General features: G+C 34.7%; 1 protein-coding gene across 1 annotated transcript in view; it reads right to left on the bottom strand.

Annotated features, from left to right (window-relative positions):
• CNTNAP4 (contactin associated protein family member 4) overlaps positions 1–19,678 on the bottom strand; it is a gene marked incomplete at both ends in the record, with an annotated part of 193,079 nt that overhangs the window by 375 nt on the left and 173,026 nt on the right. The window contains 7 exons of the mRNA XM_079548789.1: positions 4,886–4,957; positions 5,278–5,496; positions 11,591–11,678; positions 12,588–12,721; positions 14,551–14,775; positions 16,208–16,447; positions 18,915–19,133. Coding sequence (XP_079404915.1) covers positions 4,886–4,957; positions 5,278–5,496; positions 11,591–11,678; positions 12,588–12,721; positions 14,551–14,775; positions 16,208–16,447; positions 18,915–19,133 — 1,197 coding nt within the window. The remainder of the gene's footprint in view (positions 1–4,885; positions 4,958–5,277; positions 5,497–11,590; positions 11,679–12,587; positions 12,722–14,550; positions 14,776–16,207; positions 16,448–18,914; positions 19,134–19,678) is intronic.

The following is a 19,678-nucleotide window of genomic DNA, read 5'->3' as shown; positions in this document are numbered from 1 at the left end:
AAGATAACAAAGAATTAGTCCAATTCATATCTAACACTTCATTCAAATTACCTCAGACCAAATATGAGTGATTCTATCTGTAGGATGTAGTTCACGATGAGAATTTAAAAATGAAAGTATGAAATACTTGATCATAGAAATTCTGGTGGAAGTTGAGAAGCCTATTTATCTTCAGACTGTTGAGGCAGAAAATCTAATGCTTATTACACTTTTTAGAAGAAAATCCCAACTCCTTACAATGATCTTAGGTATACTGTAGTGGGATAAAATGTTTTACATTTTGTTTTACATTTACAGAAATCCTATTTCTGTAGTTGTTCCACTATCATTAATATTTACTAGTTAAATTACGAAAATAACTAAAAGCAAAGCTCACTTCATATTTTGAGAAAAACAAAATAACATGCTGTTTTCTTTCACTCAGGATTGTGGAACGTGCTCTAACATTCTAGGTGTTCTCTGCTTAAACAGTTATCACTTTGTGAGCCCTCCTTTACAGCAGCTTTAACAATCCATTTGATAGGATAATATCTACCTGATGAGATTTAAACCAAATATACAAAGAGACTTATGCAGCAATTGCCTAACATATGACAGATTTTGGAGAGTCATTGAATATTGGTACTAGCCCAGAATATTAGGAGAAGTGAATAAAAAGGTATTTTCCACAGAACTATGTGGAACTTATTGAATTCTAGCTCTCTCTTCATCTGTCAGTGATGGTCACAGGCCTTCAATCTCATAAATCAGAGTTGGAGAATTAGAAGAATTTAAAGAGAAAATGAACAGAAGGGAAGTCTTCTTAAAGTGACAGGAAGAAAGACTGATTTCCTAAAAAAAAGTAAACAGCCAGAGAAGTACGAGGTTTAACTGTAAAGGGAATAATCAACAGCTTTATCTTGCAACTCACAGAATCACAGAATGGTTTAGATTAGAAGGGACCCTTAAAACCAGCTAGTTCCGAACCTCCTGCTATAGGCAAGGACACCACTCACTAGACTAGGTTGCTAAAAGCCCTGTTCGTCCTGAATTTAAATACCTCCAGGGAAGATTATTTCACAACTTCTCTGGGCAACTTGTTTCATTACCTCCCCTATTTCACAATAAAAAACTTCTTCTTGATATCCAGTCTAAATCATCTCTTTTACAGTTTAAAGCTGTTTCCCCTCATTCTTTTGTTAAATGCCACCCAAAAATGTCCCTCTCCAGCTTTCCTGTAGACCACTTTGAGGTATTGGATGTCTGTTATAAGGTGTCTCTGGAGCCTTCTCTTCTCCAAGCTGAAGAGTCCTTGTTCTCAGCCTGTCCTCGCCTGTTCTTCAACCTGTTCATCAAGCTTCTTTTCAGCCAAGATATGGCTGATCTTCTGTGCTGCACACATGAACAGCCAGCTCATTTTGAGACTTCTGTCGACCAACACCCACAAATCTTTCTCCTCAAGCCACTTTGCGCCCAACAAGTACCTGTGCTTTGTATTGCTCCAACTCAGGTGCAGAACCTTGTGCTTGGCCCTGTCAAACGTCATGAGATTGGCAAGGACGCTCCTCTCAAGCCTATCTATGTACCCCTGCATAGGATTCTTCCACCTAGAATGTTGACTGCACCACTCATTGCTTATAGTGCACTTTATCTCAAAGTCCATGTCACTTACAAAATTTATAAATAACATCAGTCTAAGCAGCTGCCCCTGAGAAATGACACTAGTCACTGGAATACATGTGGGTATTATTGTGGTATTGATTGGGGTGTTGTCCACAACTCTCTGTGTGTGTGACCATCCACCCAATTTCTGATTCAGCAAGTGGTCCATGAATCAAATAAATTTTTCTTCGATTTCACAACCAGGATGTTGAGCAGGGCAGTGTAGAATGCATTGCACAAGTGCAGGTAGATGCTGTCAGTTGCTGTTCCTTTATCCACAGACAGTGTAATACATCACACCAAGTTTTTCAGACATGGTCTGCTGTTAGTGATGTCCCGTTTCTTAATACCAATCACCTCACCTATGTTTTTTCATGTGCTTTTCTAAGCCTTTCAGAAGCATCTGTTACATGGTGTTCCAGGCACTGAAGAGGTGAGACTGACAGGCCAATAGTTTCCTGGATCTCTATTTCCCTTCTTGAAAATGGAAGCTGTTTCCCCCTTTCCAATCTCTGGGAACTGCTATAGTCTTTAAAATCTGACAGGTAGTGGCCTGATAACCTCCTCTACCAGTTCTCTTAGAACCCATGGATGGATTTCATTGTGTCACATGGACATGTGTACCTACATATTCTTTAGATGTTACTGAACCCTATCTTCACTTACCCTATCTTGAACCCTATCTTCACCCCTCTCTTACCTTTGCTTTCTTGAGCATGAGTAGCGTGACCACTGGACCTTGCCAAAGAAGCAAATAAGCAAAGAGGCAAAGAAGCCATTGAGCACGTCAACTTTCCCCATATCCTTCATGACCAGGCCTTCAGCTTCCTTCCAGAGGAGGCTCACATCTTCCCTGGACCCTGTTTATCACTGGTACACCTGTAGAATTCCTTCATGTACTTGGTACCTGGCAAGATTTTATTGTATCTTGGTTATAACTTTCCAATCTGGATCTCTGGCTTCTCAGACTTCTCTGTAGTTCTTCCACATTACCTGTGCTTACTTTCACTGCCTGTAGACATTGTATTTGCCACTAATTAAGCCCATGAGCTCTTTGTTGATTTAAGGAGGTCTTCTGACTTCCTTGCCTACGTTCCAATTTCTCAGGATTTTGAGCATGTAAGAGGTGGCCCTTGAATACCAGCTTACTTACTCCATTATTGCTTTAAATAAGATCAGACTGCACAATTTCAATCAAATCTTTTCTTGTCCATTTTTTTTCTCTCCATGAGAAATTCTTAATTTTAGGAATGAAACTATCTCCTTCACATTCTACGCATTCTAAAATCCATGGAAATATCTGGCGATATGTTTCTTATTAAATGAGAGAGTCACAGTAGATGACCCTTGTAAGTACCGTATAAATGCATCTTGACTGACTTTATATGTTTAACAACAATAAATATGAGAGGTTATTATCTTAAAAACAAACAAACATGCAACCACAAAAAAAAAAACAACACATAATGATTTGTAACGAATGTATTTTGAAATTTAAAATCAAATTCATTGTCAATACTATTAAAATTGCAAATCCATGCTATATTACCTAGTACATAAAATAATATTTGTGTGCTGGCACTTACGTAAGATAGCATCTTCTTTCTAAAACAGCAATGTATATTGAGGCAGAGTTTATATACACAGCTGAACTTAGAAAATGTATTTTGTGTTCTGTTCTCAGAGAATTCAGATATTAAATTTTCAAGGCTTTTTTAAATAAAAATACACAGACATAAGTATTGCTGTATGAGAAAGTAAGTTACCTGGTTTAATTATTAAAACTTTTTAGCAGTTTTAACACTATTGTGTAGAGTGTGTGGCTGGCCAGACAGTGGGCTGTTAGGAGGTAGTGACCAAAGCAGGTCAATATAAAAGACAATAAATGGCAGGCACCAATGACGGCAGGTTCTTCTGTAACTTTATCTTTAGTAATCCTAAATGTTTTAACCTGAGTGAGAAATCCTGACGCTTTTACTCTGTGGAATGCCTCCATGTCATTTGTCTTTGAGGCAGTGAAAACTCCTAATAATGAAGTGATAATGTAATGGATCAAGGATGTTACCTTTTCCTAGCCCTACTCCTTTCCTGCTGAAATAACCAATAGAAATCCAACCAATTACACAGTCAAAATACAAATTTCCTAAGTGTAAACAGACATATCTCCTTTGAGAATAATTAGAACCTGCAATTCAGACAAGTGAATATTCTCAGGAGAGACAATCCTATTCATTGAAGGTAAAAAACCAAAACTGTCTTAAGTGCGCAATTTTATGTATTTTTGGCTAAAACTGAATTTTGCCTGAAAACCCTTGATTCTAAATTATCCCTATTAACATTCATCTGAGAAGTCTTAATTTAGGCTACAGAAACAGAAATGTGGTTTCTTCACTACCGATGTGCTGTGAGATGGTAGGTCAGGAAGACAAAATTAACAGAAGATACATATTCTGATTATCATTCAGATTATCTGAATTCATATTATTTATTCATGATTATCTGATTATCATATTATTTTTTAAGTTACAAGACATTTATCATAAACCGCTATTTAACAGACAATCATAAAAGCAAAGGGATTATAATCTTTTCTACTTCAGGAGCACTTTAATGTACATGTATTTTGCACAATTCCACTGTTAAAAAACAAGTGATTAGAAAACAATAACTGTAGATGATAATTTCCATTTTGAAAAAAAAAAAAAAAAAAGTGCATGAGTTGAAGTTAACAGTATTTCAAACGAACAATAGAAATAATAATTATCATGTGCATTTCATTTTTAGCTGTTAATCAATACTAGTTATACTCTATTCTTATAGAGGGTCTTATTCAATTCTTTCAATGTGCAGAATCAAAATAAAACAACTCAAAGGATTCACTTAAGCAATGCAGATTCCATTTTGTCACGAAAAGTCTGTTATGTCCAGACTTGCCAAGGAACATTATCTTCACTTTAAACTTAGCAATGTAGCCAAAATCTAATGCTTTGTGTTAGAGCAGATTGTTCTAACACACAAAAACACCTGTGGCACAACCTTATTTAATTAAAAATGTGAGTTGCTGGTTGCTTTTTAAACACTGCATAATTTTTCACTTTTTTTACTGCTTGCAATAAAATGAAAACTTTTATTCCAGTTTCCTTATGCACATAACTCCACCTCTGATTTAATTGCAGCATTGAAAGACTCACAATTATAAAAAACATAAAGAAAAAATCTCAATACATCTGGTGTTTGCTATTACCTCCAACAATTGCAGAGTCACTTCTGATTGCACGAGTTAAGGGCTCTCTCTGATCTGTTGGTCCAAAATGATCTGCAGTAAGAAAGAAAAGGAAAAAAACCAGACAAATTAAAGAAAGGATTTCACAAAATTCTTGTGTTGTAAAAGGTCATATACAGCATTGTATAGATAAACTATATGTATCTGAGTACTTTCACAGAAGTTAAGCGAATATTACTAAAATTTACAGTAACAAAATCTGAGGGAAAGAAAGTGCATTGTTTTTCAAACTGATCTTAAGATAGTAAACTATATGGAAGAGAAAAAAAAAAGTAAATATAAAATACATAATTCAGGTAATGTGTATTCATAATTTGCTTCTTACATTAGAACAAGCGGGAACTATATGCTACCTGCAAATGAATGTGTTGTTTCGCTTAATGTTGAGTCAAGCCCAGTTAAACTGCCACAGTTGGATTCAATGATACGCCCCTTAACAGTGATGGGGGCTGCGCTTCGGTGTTGTAGTGCAGCCTTCAAAGGTGAAATATGGTTAAACTGCACTGAAGAGAGACATCCAATAAAACCCTGGGAATTTGCTTTCATAGTCTCCTCATCTGCATCACTGTTTTCTGTTAATCAAAAGGAAGAGAACATAATTAATCAAAATGCACTACGTGATTTAAATTGACAGAAGAATAAGTGAAAAATTAACCTGAATTCCTCTGAATATATTTGAGTTACGGCAACATATATAGATTCATTGAATCCTTTCTTTTTTGTTTTTAATGAAAAAGTAGTCAGATACCTTCAATACTGTTTTCTTACAGATGACAGTTGCCAGTCTTTTAGCTACTTTAAAGAAATGCTTTTAGCTACTATAGCAAGTTCCAAAGCAAAAATAGTCAGAGGTTGACTTTCCTCTGTATCTGTATTGTGTCTGATGAGTGCCTTACCTATCCATCTGCTAGATTCTCATTTATAAAAATGACTTCAATCTGAGATTACAAGAAAAAGAAAATCCCAAAAATATATGATAAAAACAATCTATCTCCTACTACAATTATGGTAGTAATTATAGAGGGTCTTATTCAATTCTTTCAATGTGCAGAATCAAAATAAAACAACTCAAAGGATTCACTTAAGCAATGCAGATTCCATTTTGTCACGAAAAGTCTGTTATGTCTTGAAGTATGAATGATTTTCTATTATATTTCATTTTGCTCTTTGATTAATGTTGTAAGTGGAAAGAAAGGCAGTATTCAAATTTTAGAAACATTAATTAGTAAAGACTTACGGAGCAGACCACTTGATTAGCTCGATCACTGTTTCTACAAAAAGTACAGATGTTTAGGGAAGAAAAACTCTTGCCAGCTTTAGTGCTTTGGTCAACTGACTTCAAATGATATTAAAAGAGTTGTTTATAGATGCCTATATCTTTTGAAAACTTTATTCATATTTTTACGTATCTTCAGATCAATACTTTTTAAGTAGAGTCAAAATTTTCAGTAGTTTGTTCAAGCTATATTATCTTTTTCAAAGAAGTCGCAAATGCAAAACAAACAAATGAATCAAGCTTTCATCCTGAATTTTGTTTCTCTATGTTCTACTGAAAGTTTTCAGATATATAATAATCCCAAGTGGAAAATTCCAAGAGAACTATACCATGACAAGATTACTTTCCACCTTTCTACTGTTACGATGCTTAAGCTGTCTTTTTTTTTATGTTGTCTAATAAACTTGTCATATATCATTTGCTTGGATTCCTTTCCCCCATATCAGCCAGTTTTGTTTCAAACATATATATGTATTTAACTTTCATCTGTTAAGTAAAAAATAAATACTCATTTCACTTTCACAGATAAACTTTCATCTGGAATTATTCACAGTGTGTTTGCAACAGACTGTTATAAAATCTTAAGAATTTAGTAGGTTTCTGCTGGTATAAACATCTTATTTTGACCAAGATTTTTGCATGGCATTTATTAAAATTGGAAATTATTATGCCTACACACCACTGATTTCCATTCATTCAATAGTGTGCGTTTTAACTATTTCATTTTGTTTTCTATGGTTAATGTGTGACATTGTATACATCATTATGCTGTTATTGAAATTGAATTGTAAATAATTAAAGAAGTATTTGCATTGTTGCTTTCAGTTTTAGTTGAAGTATAGATAAGCAGGGAAATCACTTAAACTGTTCAAGTCCTTTTCCCTTTTTATTTACCACTGAGAATACTTGACTGAGAGAAATAGATGGTACTCCACTGAAACTTCTGTTTGCTTTATCAACAGTAGAAATGCAGCAGACATTTGTTTTCTGTCACAAGTGAGAGTTCCTTCTGTAGCAGTCATTTCAGTTACTGCTAAGCATAAAACAAGGAAGGAGGGAAAAAAAACAGGCGAAAAATTGACCATTGTCCAAACTGTTTTGCCAACCGAACACGAAGGTTACTTATCACATATAAATCCATGGATGTAAGTTTTTAAGTATTGGCTTTTTGTCTAGGATTGTGAAAGCAACGTCTTTCTTTTCCCAAATGAAATCCTTATCCTGAAATTCCTATTTATTGTAAATAAGGCTAAAAAAGATAGTCCAGCTAAAAGTTTGATGAAAAAGAACACAGATTTTGAAATACTTCCCAGAAATCTTCTGGACTGGAATTGTATACATACTATATAATGGAAGCTCAATAAAATTCAAGGATTTATAAAATGCTTTCAGAAGTTAGTGTTTTATTACTATTTGAAATCTCAAATCAAAACAAGATTTGCATACACAGAAATATACTTTTTAAAGCAACTGTTATTCAGTATTTACTTCACTACAGCATAGAAAACTTTTTCCTCAGTCTTGAAATAACGCATTTTTACATTGTTTGAGGAAGCTACATAGGATATTATGCCTTGATTTGAAAGAATTCACTCAAAGCCACACACTCTCTTGAAGTGGTGAAAATTCATCTATAATTCGTATCTAAGAAAAGCATCCTAAAATTACATCCTTATCTCACTTGACTTGGAAAGCGAAACTAATATCCTTGAAAAAAATAAAGTGCAAATAATTTAATGGGCTGATATTGAAGATGATGGTAAATCTCAGTTTTGAATCTGAATTAATTGTGTTGTTATGGTTTTCTTCCCCTGTATTATTTTCCTTGAAAAATTGTGTGTAGGGTATGTTTGGAAGTGATATTTTTATATGTGTATGAATTCACATGTGTCAGAAACACGTCATTATTACTTAGAACATAGTACAGGGACTGCTCCAAAAATGATGCCTTCTATTTTTATAATAGTCTTCTGCTTCAGAGGTGACTGGTTAGTGAAACAGCAGAAGAAGTTGGATCTTCTCACCAATTTTCCTTTAAACTGTATTGCATTGCAACAGATGTCTGCAGAGACAATCACAGAATCATAGAATTGCCAAGGTTGGATGGGGACCTCAAGGATCAAGAATCTCCAGCCCCCTTGCCACATGCTGGTTCCTCCCTTGCGGTACTGAAAGGCTGCAATGATCCCCGCAACGTTCTTTTCTCCACGCCGAACAAGCTCCCTCATCCTCTCTTCATAGGGGAGGTGCTCCAGTCCCCTGATTATCCTCGTGGCTCTCTTCTGGATCCTCTCCAAAGGTTCTCTGTCTTTTTTGTATTACGGGCTCCAGACCTGGACACAGTACTCCAGATGTGGCCTCACAAGAGCAGAGTAGAGGAGGACAATCACCTCCCTATCCCTGCTGGCCACCCCTCTTCTGATGGAGCCCAGGATACCATTTGCTTTCTGAGCTGCAAGAGCACACTGTTGGCTCATGTTAAGGTTTTCATCTATCAAGACTCCCAGATCCTTCTCCGCAGGGCTGCTCTCAAGGACCGCTCCTTTCAGCCTGTATAGATACCTGGGATTCCTCCAGTCCATGTGCAAAACCTTGTACTTTGCTGTGCTGAGCATCGTTAGGTTCACACGGGCTCACCTTTCAAGTCTGTTGAGGTCACTCTGAGTGCCATCCCTTCATTCCATTGTGTTAACCATACAACTCAGTTTGGTGTTGTCAGCAAACTTGCTGAGGTTGCACTCTATTCCATCATTGACGTCATTGTTAAAGTGTCCCAAAAGGTCCCAAGACTGAACCCTGGAGGACAGCACTCGTTACCGGTCTCCACCTGGACATAGAACATTGAACACCACCCTCTGTCTGTGGCCTTTCAACCAATTTCTTATCCATCCATCAAATCCGCATCCCTCCAATTTGGAGATAAGGATGGTGGACCATGCTTTGCTCAAGTTCAGGTAAATGACACCAGTCACCTTTCCCTTTCCAGCTATGCCATCACTTCATCATAGAAGGCCACCAGACTGGTTAAGCACGACCTTTCCCTAGTGAAGCAGTGCTGGCTGTCTCAGATCACACGCTCATTCCTCCTATGATCAAGCACATTGTGGAGGATGATCCATGATCTTCCCAGGCACAGAGTTGAGACTCACTGGACCTGGGTCCTCCTTGCTCCTAGTCTTCTAAACGGGAGTGATGTGACCCTGTGATGTTCCATCTGAGTGACATGCCAATGCAACAAACATGGAATTATGAATAAAGCAAAGGTGTGTCAATGAAATCCTTTATGAAAAAGAAATTGCACTCACTGACATTCATTTATGCTTGATGAATGTTTATGAAGACCAAAAAATGAATGTGAGAAGTGAGGCAGGCAGTGGTGTTTTTCTGCAGTGATGTGAAATTGATAGTGTCATGAAAAACAAGTGAAGTTCTGGAAAGTCATGCACAGCTTTAAGTCCAGAAAAGGAAGAGCATCTTGATTTGCTCATATGTACAAATTAGCAGATTACAACCAGGGAACTGTACATGAAGTTGAATGTTTCAGTGCATTGAGAACAATGGTAGCAATATTGGAATAGTGGAATATTGTACCAGTTTGGTCTTGCAAATGCTTATCCAGGAGCAGAAAGAACATCATATGCAAGTTTGTCAGAACGTAGTGAACCAATAAAAGGGTGAAGGTGACAGTTTCCTGAATTGCTATCTACAGCTGTTGAATTATGAATTATGAGACATGATGGCATAACTATGAGCCAGAATCAAAGTAGAGAATCAAAGCAGTCCATGATGAAGTGACCTGTGAATTCCCTAGTGAAGAAAAAGTTCATTACACTCTGTGAGTAAAGCAGTTTGCACAGTAATAGGAAGAGAATGATACTTCCAGATTTCCTGTAGCCCAGGCAAGCCATCAACTCTGACAAGTATGTCATGATGCTAACTAAGCAGAACATTTGAATTTTCAGAGAACTTCCGAGACAGCAAAGAAGACAAACTTCTCCTATAACATGATAATTCCAGGTGTCATATAAATTCAAAGACCTTGAGCACATGGCCTATCTTGACTGGGCTACCACACCCAGTACACATTTGCTCTTTCTTTCTTCCATTTCTTCCACTCTTTCTTCCATTTGCTCTATGAAAAATGGACTGTGTAGTCAATATTTTCTTAGCAACAATGATGTCATTGTGGAAAGAGTGGGACTACCGAACTTGTGCAGATTTTGAAAAGCATGGCATGCAGGCTCTTGTACATTTCTGGTTAAAATGCAACTATGTGATTATGTTAGAAAATAGTATTTTCTAGCTGAGAATTTGCTCTATCAAATAGTGCTACTGTGCTTTTTGTGACTGTTACATTTTCCATGGAAAGAAATAGGAGGCAATCATAAATAGATGTCAGACAGACATAGTCTGAGACTTAAGTGACTAATCAATCTTCTGGTGGAGATTTTTTTAAGTAATGTTTTGCTTATCAGTAAAAAATTATTTGTAAATATCATTATTTCGTATCTTCATAGTCAGGAAAATGTTTCTAGATCTGTCATAATTTCAGAAACACTGATTTTTTCAAAGATGTTACATTATTCCCAAAGGTACCCTACCAAAACAGGTAGATATTTGGATCCTGGAAATCTACCTGATGTCCATAATTAAAACATTTCGTCTAAAATAAATCACATTAAACTGAATACAAAATTGGTCTTTACTTGATACTGGAGTATGAAAGAATAGACTTTATTTTATAAGGAGACTAACCTTCAACTATTAACTGGAATCAAATCTTACTTTATTACTAAGGTTTCCCAATCTGATGATATGTAAATAAAAAGATTTTAATAATTCTAGTTTAAGATACTTTATTTTAACAAAAATTATAAACTAAGAGCAGATTGGAAAGTACAGTTGTAATCATAACTACAAAGAAACAGAACTTTATTAATGAATCAGCACCAAATCAATATTTTTCATACCCTAATTTGTTTTTAGAAAGTAATTCCTATAAATTTATCCCTTTTTACATCAAATTTGGTTACAATAATCTTTTGAAATACAGTACATGTTTCTGTGGACTTTGTGTATGATTTGATGGTAGGTTTTTTTTTTTTTTTTTTTTGAGAATGAAAAACTTGTTTTATAATGCTTGATTACAGCATAAAAGAAATGAATGTGAAATTTTTGTAAAATTCACTTAGTTGTTTTTTGGAAACTAACTACAGATTGTTATATTTCAGTTCAACAGGACTGAAGTTTCTACCTTGATTGTGATGACAAAGTAGCTAATTAAATCTAAGATAACAACTCCCTTTCCATGTGATTAGGGTTATTATTTTTCATGTGCTATCGTGGCATTTTCATCTGTATCTTAGAAAAGCCTGTGATATTCCTCTTACCTAAGATCTTGCCGAGTATGAGAGATCTGATTGCATTGAACTCTGTGCCTGAAGACAGAATAAATTTCATTCTTTCATTCTGGTTAACCTGCAAAATGGTATATTGAATAACAAAGTAGAATAATGAAGGTGATATTCGCTGAAATTTGCAAGAAAACAGGTGAGAATTAAAATTAAAAGAAGCAAGGGGAAAAGTTTGAAAGCTATACAATAAAAAAATTGATTATCAGATTTCTCATCTCACTGCTTATAGCTGTGTTATTGTTTACGGATCCAAACCACTTTTGTTAAACCAAGCAGGATAATTCCTCCGTAGTCATTATAAGGGTAAATAAAACTGATAAATTTCTAAAACAATGAATAAAGTTATCTCCATTTTTAAAAAGTCACTGAATATTTAATATCAAATATTACACCATAAAACTCTTCTTAGTGTACCTCTAGAACAAATTGCCATCAAATGTTCTACTAATGCAAAATTAAACAAACTGAGCTCTAGCCCCAAAGTGCCAGTATCCAACAATTAATGAGCAAACTGAATAGTTCTATTCATCCAGTGTCCACAAAAAAAAAAAGTATTCTTTAATAATCATACTCATTTCACATAAAAAGAATCAGTGAGAATAGTACGTTTAAATTATTATCTAAATATTGAACAATGTATAATGTTTAATCTGAAATGAAAATGAAAATCCAAGACCTCAGATTATTAATAGTGATCACGTACTCATGAAAAACTAACTAAAACAATTAATGGAAAATAATGAGGAAAATCTGACATTTAGACAAAAGAAAAGATCCAGGAGATTGCCTAACCAGGTTTCCACTGCCCAGTATTTGTTTTGCTTTATTTATTTGAGATAATAACATACATTTCGTTTGGAAGTAAGTATTTGCTGTCGCAATTTATTACGTTTGTTTTAAATGTAGTGTACTTCGATGATAAAACTCCTTTTTTTCTTTTTTTTTTTTTTTTTTTTAAATATAGCTGAAGTACCTCTACAAAGAGTGTTTCCTTTTCTCTGTCAATCCTCACATGTTGTAGTTGTCCATCAGCCATACTTTTGAAGTTGATGCTGCAGACATCAGGATCTTGATGACTGTCTAGCTTGTATCTGACCTGTAAACTTCCTGCAATTATAAACAGAGTAAATGTTATAGTTCACTAACTGCACAACAGGCAGGGTAGATCATATATGTCTCCTTTATTTGAAAATAAAAATTGTTTAATTTCTAAGGATTAACTCAACTAAATGATTAATGTGAGAAATGGAAGAAGGCAATAGAAAAGATAATCACTCAGGACAGTCGTGTTGGCAGCATTCTTGGACTCTGGGAAAATAAAAAACAAGAAAATAGCCCAGACACCTTACTCAACAGCTGAGAATTCAGCATGTACCATCAAGTTACGGCTAAAATATCAATTTAAATGAATACAAGATAATAATCTTACCTCAACTTTAACTATTAAGCTCTCCTGTATGGCAATAGGATGCACAGCAAGATCTCCATTTCACTAGGGAAGCCTCTTGAGGTTAACACCTGATGCAGAAAACCCTTACTCCTTGATGCCAAGATTTCTTGTTGCTACAGATCCTTAGTAAATGATTAATAGCTTCCAAAGCTTAATAAACTTTACTAAGGTTATATATCAAGTTGCCTTTGAGCATAAAATCTTTTCAACATAAACAATATATAAAGTCTTAGACCAGGACTCAACTGCATCTAGGCTATTTACCTCTTCAGTACAAACAGTTTAGGGAGTTCACTCTGAACCTCATAACTCAATGGGAGAGATTCCTCATCCATTGGACATAAGCTGTTGTCAACGTCTGGGACTGAATTTGGATCCAGTTCTACATAGATTCCTCTGTGAAGGAGTTCAGAAAACAGGAGAGTCCACCTTGAATCTTATTAAATTTCACTAGTATTGCTCTTGAATGTTGTTTACACTGTCCACGTCTGTAAATCTCTAATTAGTTAATAAGGACATAAAGAATCAAGTCTATCCCTCTTCCCAGTCTTGTTGACTTTCAGTATGTTGTCATTACACATATCACACAGGCTTTTTACGACAAAAGCATCATAGTTTTCTTATCAGAGATAAGATGTAGAGGTACTGGAACTTTGTACTAGTTCTCTGAAAGCAAAACCCTGTAAAAACTCTTGGCAGTCACAAGTAGAAAACATTCTCCCTGATTTGTTGAGGACGCTAGTGTTATTCCTCATCCAAATCTGTATCTGGAAAAGCCACATTCTCTTTGAGCATAGAGCAAGTGTGACTGCAAACAATCTTTTATACACTCAAAGATTCAACTCAGTCTGTGTTGGGTGGTTGTGTTTTTGTTTGTGTGTTTCTGTTTGTTTGCTTTTAATTGAATCTCTTGGCTAAAAACAAAAAAATATATCTAAAAGTAAGACAAGGAAAAGGCAAGAAAAAAAGAACATAAAACAAAGATCCAATTTAAATTTCATGTTCAGTTTAAATAGTAAAAATATAATTTGACATCTGCTATGTAACGTGGATTGGAACCTGATTAATTTTGAATATGATGAGAAATATGTATTATAAATATATGTATAAACTTTCAAGAAGTATTTTATTATTTATCATTAGTAATTGACAATTCACTCTCTTTGGAAATAGAAGATATATTTTGTTGTTCAATCCAGATCAAAGTCTAAATACACACATATATGTATTTCTAAAGGATTTCCAGAAAAAAATTAACTTTGCCAGCAAGTTATAAAAAGCAATAGAAGTTGAAATTACAGCAATAGGAATGATTTGGGGGGTGGATAGCAATGCATATTAGAACTGAAAAAAAAAAAAAAAAAAAAAAAAAGATATAACTTAAAAAAAAAATTATTTTGCTATTTGGTTCTGGGAATTAAAGTGAATCAGAGATGACAGCTATGAGGTTCATTATTGCTTCTAAACAGTCTAGCTGAAAACTCACCATTTCTGGATAAAATGACAGAGAGATATTCCTTGTAGAAGGAGCTGACATAAAGCAATAAGCTTGGTGTCCGTGTTGTTCGGAAGGCAAATGTAATTACTTCCCTGTTCAGAGTCATATCAGCATAGAAAGAAGAAGCGTGAGAACTGGAATTTTTATCAAAGGTGTAGTATTCTTGAAAACTGTATATCACAGAAGTGCCAGTCCCAAAATAAGCAGAGATCTCTGAAATGAAAAGCAATTCCGTTTTTAAATATCATTCATAATAAGAATGAAATTCTACCACGGGGGAAAAAGAACAGAAAAAAAGAAGTACATTAAATTATTGTGATAAATATATTAATACATACATAAAAAGGATTAATATGTAGAACTGTAAAGAATAGCAAGACTATTTCTGGGGCTAGAACTGGAAGACAGTTTCACATATGTTTTAAAGATCCATTGTATTAAGTGCTTTTATTGTCTGGTTTTGAATATGACATCTGCTTTTTAATATGATTTGTTTATTTATTGTCTGACATCCTCAAATCCACACATTTACTCATATGTATTTTCTACAGAAATATGGATGCAGGAGGTTAATCTCAGAACTAAACTTGTTTGCACTTGAAAATTGTTCAGGAAAAGAGACCGGTCAGATGAAAGAAAAGAAGAATGCAACCGGGATTATGATCTTTTCAGGTATTAATCATACAGAGAGGGCAACTGTGTGTGTGCAGCACCTCATGGCAGATTCCTAGTAAAAATAATTTTCTTACCCTATAATGCTTTCAAACATTAAGAAAAATTATTGAAATTGATATAACATGGCTCAGTTCCTTTGAAAGAATATATCAAAATTACTGTAGGTCAACCCATATATTCAGCAACAAGACCCACTAAGCCACAGCAAACTAATAATCATGGAGTTTAACCATTAACCTCTTCTCTTTGCTGAAAGCATATCATTTTTCATCCATGGTATTAGCTTCACAGTGAAAGACATGAAAGGAATTAGGCCTTTATTGAGGTGGCAGCAGTCATGGCAGTAGTTGCTAGGCTGATGTGCCCACAAGTTTAGAGGAACCTGAAGTTATAGCATTTAAACCACAAAGTACTTTGCAGAATGCATTTAATGCATGAAGGAAGAAGAAATTTTTAAAAAATAAGAATTGTTTGCAGATACAGTAATTTCTAGATGGACTTCATTCTTAATGATTTTTAATTACCCATGTTATAACACTATGAGCAAAGAACTTCTCTAAAATGGACAATAGCAATAGTAATAAAGTCTTAAGGATTTTTGGTTTCTTGATTTATTTTTTAAATCTAGTTTTTTTTTCTGCTGATATTCTAATTAGTTTTAAGATTCGAAAAGCAGAAATCCAAAAGTTTGTTAAGCATATTATTGCTATCCGAATTAAGAAATCTATTATATAACATTAAAGAAAGCATACTGGTAGGTATCTGAAAGGTATAGCTTTTTTAAAACAGAACACGTTGAATGTATCTCCAGAAGACAGTGCTAATAAAACACTTACTGAACACATTCAGTTGAATGACAATATTAAGTATAACAAACACTTTGAAAGCATTTAGATATATCTTTTAAGAGCAGTAAAGACCATATTCTGCTGCTATTTTCAAAACTGATGAAGTTGGAAGTCGGGCTTGCCTTTCTTACAAAATGGCCCAGCATAGGCAGAGAAAGTGCAGTCACAAGTGAATCCACTGTATTTCTCTGTGCATTTTCCACCATTGTGACACAAGTTACCATAGCTGCTACAATGTCCAGGACACCCTGGTTCAACTCCTGGTGTTATCTTAGCTCTCTCTTCCAGGTCAAGGGCTATTCCATTTAGCTGTAATGATCGAATACATCCCAAGAATCCTTTCTGCCGGGATGCTGTTCCACCTAAAAAAAAAAAAAAAAAAAAAAAAAAAAATCCATATATTTCTAAACATTCGTGATAACAGATGTGTAAAAATTTATTCATATTTTATAGCTCTTAAACAGTTCAGTGCAAATTTCAGTCTCAAAGAATGACAGAAACAGAATTGTAGGGTTTGAAGGGGGTCATCCAGACCAACCTCCCTTCTATAGCAGGTTCCTTTCAGTGAATTACACAGGAATGTGTCCAGATGGGTTTTGAGTATTCTCAGAGGAGACTCTGTAGCTTCTCTTGGCAGCTTGTTCCAGATTTCTATCACCCTCAATATAAAAAAGTTTTCCCCATGCTCATATAGAACTTCCTATGTTCCAGTTTGAACCCATTGTCCTATGTTTTCTTGCACCACTGAGGAAAACCTGGCCCCATCTGCTTGGCTTACACATATTAGTAATTTATGAGTAATGATAAGATTTCTTCTCATTTTTAACCCTAGGCTGATCAGACCAGGATTACTCAGCCTTTCTTCATAAGGGATATGCTCCAGATCCCTCATCATCTTTTTGGCTCTCTCTAGAAGTTTCCTATTTATCTTGAGCCAAGAAACCCAGAACTGGACACAGTGCTCTAGATATGGGCAGAATAGAAGGTTACAACCACTGACCTGCTGTAAACACTCTTTTAAATGCAATGTGGAATAGCACTGTCTTTCTTGGTCACGAGGACATATACTGCTCATGATGAATCTGTTGACCATCAAGAGCAATTCTGTCCTAAGTTATTTCAACATAATTGTAAAACCCATGAGGGACTTCAAGATATATAGTGCTATAATGAATGCTACTTTGTTTTAATATCAGGACATTCAATAATATTCAAGGAGGGAAAACACATAACTAAAGAACAGCAAGACAATAAAAACCTATCAGAAGCAAAATAACAAAATTACTATTCTCCAGCAAATTATTCACCTAACATTATCTGAAAACAAACTGGACAGCTTGATTACAGATGTGTCAAAATTTTTTTTTTTTACCTCCATAAAAGCGGTAAGCATATGTAGGTTTGCCAGAATCTCAAACTATTTGACAAAGAGAGTCAAACACCTCTTGTCAAATAATTTTGCAAAAGAAACATTTGATTTGGTGGTTAATTATTTAATAAAATTTACTGTGAAGTACTACTATCAATACAAGTCAGTACAGTTTTCAATAATTTCACAGAGAAGGATTATTTAAAAGAGAGATCAACTCACACTCTCATTACCATTAAAAAACTATTTCAATTTGATTTTGCCAGAAACACCTGTAGAATTTCATCTTCCTTTACATATCAAATCTGGTATGTTCAAACTGATATATTTTCAACTGTTCATATTTGCATGAAAATAAAACTGGAAATAGAGCAACATAATTTATAGGTACATTAAACAGAAAGTTACCAGTCTTTTTAGTGTTTTCTAGTTCATTCTTATCAATTTAAACAAATTTTAAGGCTCTTACTAACTTTGCAGCAGCTAAAAACATGGGTATTTTTGTTGAAAATTACTCCTCCATACTTTTAACCAAAATAAAATGATTTTGAATGATTTAGCCTCCATTTTTTCCCTTTATGCTTTTTTAGCTTTACTTCTAAGTTCTGATTGCAGTGTAAAGAGGTTACCTCTCCATTTTTTTCCTAAGGGTTAGTAGTTTATTTAGTTACATTTAGTGTCATAATATTACTACCTTTAGCTTCCCTCCTTCTTAAAATGCAGCAACTAAAAATAATATAATTTAATCTGATGCATCTTGCAGCAGAACTTAAAGATAGAAAATTTTGTAAAGGTTAAGCAAAGTTCACATACTTTTACACTGTACATCAAAAAACTACACCAAAAATTCACATGTGAAAGAATATACCAAGATTATGGTAAAAACACTAATATATTGTGATGTATCATAACACAATGCTGTGGAATACTTAGATAAACATTAGGTCCATTTTAAAATTAATTTTCTTTCTGCTTTTCACCTATTTTATGTAAATACATAAAATTTTCTGAAGAATAAATATTCATGTAAATTTCATTTTTTCAAGCTTTCATGAATTTGGTCGGAAACGATCATAGATCTGTACTTCTCCTGGTTAAGTGACATCAAAGAACAATCTCTTTATCTCATTTACCATACTAAATAAACACAGTCTAATCATTTCATTAAATGCATTAGAACAGGGCAGAAGACTATTTTTCTTACTTGTTCTTCAAACAAACCTCAAAAAAAGTTTAACTGAAAATTTACCTGGTAATAAGTACAGGACAAAACAGTGAATTTCTAATTTCAAGACAGAGCTACATCTCAATGGATTTTAAATGAAGATTTTAATCTCATTGCACAAACTTCTTTCAAAAGACTCACTTTGCTATGTTTTTTCCATGCTACTTTTTTTTTTTTTCTCCTGTCAAACTTTCATAATGGCAATTAGAAAAGATTCTGGTGAATGAATGCATACCTACAAAAAGCTGGCTGTTGAGTTGCAGACGAAAATGCCCATCAGGTGGAGCAGCATGAGACTTTTGAGGAATCTGATCTACTTGTAAGGATGCCTCTTTGATGTTTCTTTCAGCTTTCACATAATGCCACTGGTTGTCATTCAAGAAAGTGAGTGACTGCACTTTAACTTCATTAGGTCCATTTCCAACATCGAATGAAAAAATCACTTCATATGGAGCTAAAAAGAACACATCAATATTTATATAAACATTTAAATTATTTTGCAGTGATCACGAAAAGCATTATACAGTAGAGCAAGTTTTAGTCTGAGATCTAGAAAATAATTTTACCTGAGAAGAGCCAGATCAATTGGCAGATATATGAATATTGACCAACCAAGTGACTTTCGCTAAATGTGAATAGGCAAAGAGTTTCTCTGCAGCAGAAATGCTCTCATGGAGTTATTTTCCAAGTCTGGAGACATAGCTGGATTTGCTCAAACGTAAGTGGAACACCATGCCTTTGGCCTTGTAAAACTCCATTAGTTTCACAAAGACTTTTCAAGAGTGTCCTATTCCCTCTGGACAGCATCCCTTCCTTCCGTTGTTTTAGCTGCAACATTCATCTTGGTGTCATCTACAAACCTGCTTAGGGTACACTCAATCCCATCACTGTGGATGCCCCATCTCTTGAGGCATTCAAAACCAGGCTGGATGTGGTTCTGGGCAGTTGGATATAGTGGTTGGCAAACCTGCCCGCAGCAGGGGGGTTGAAACTAGCCTT

This window comes from Tetrao urogallus (genome assembly GCF_951394365.1).
Source record: "Tetrao urogallus genome assembly, chromosome: Z".
Classification (NCBI taxonomy): domain Eukaryota; kingdom Metazoa; phylum Chordata; class Aves; order Galliformes; family Phasianidae; genus Tetrao; species Tetrao urogallus.
This window is presented reverse-complemented; position numbering and strand designations above follow the sequence as displayed.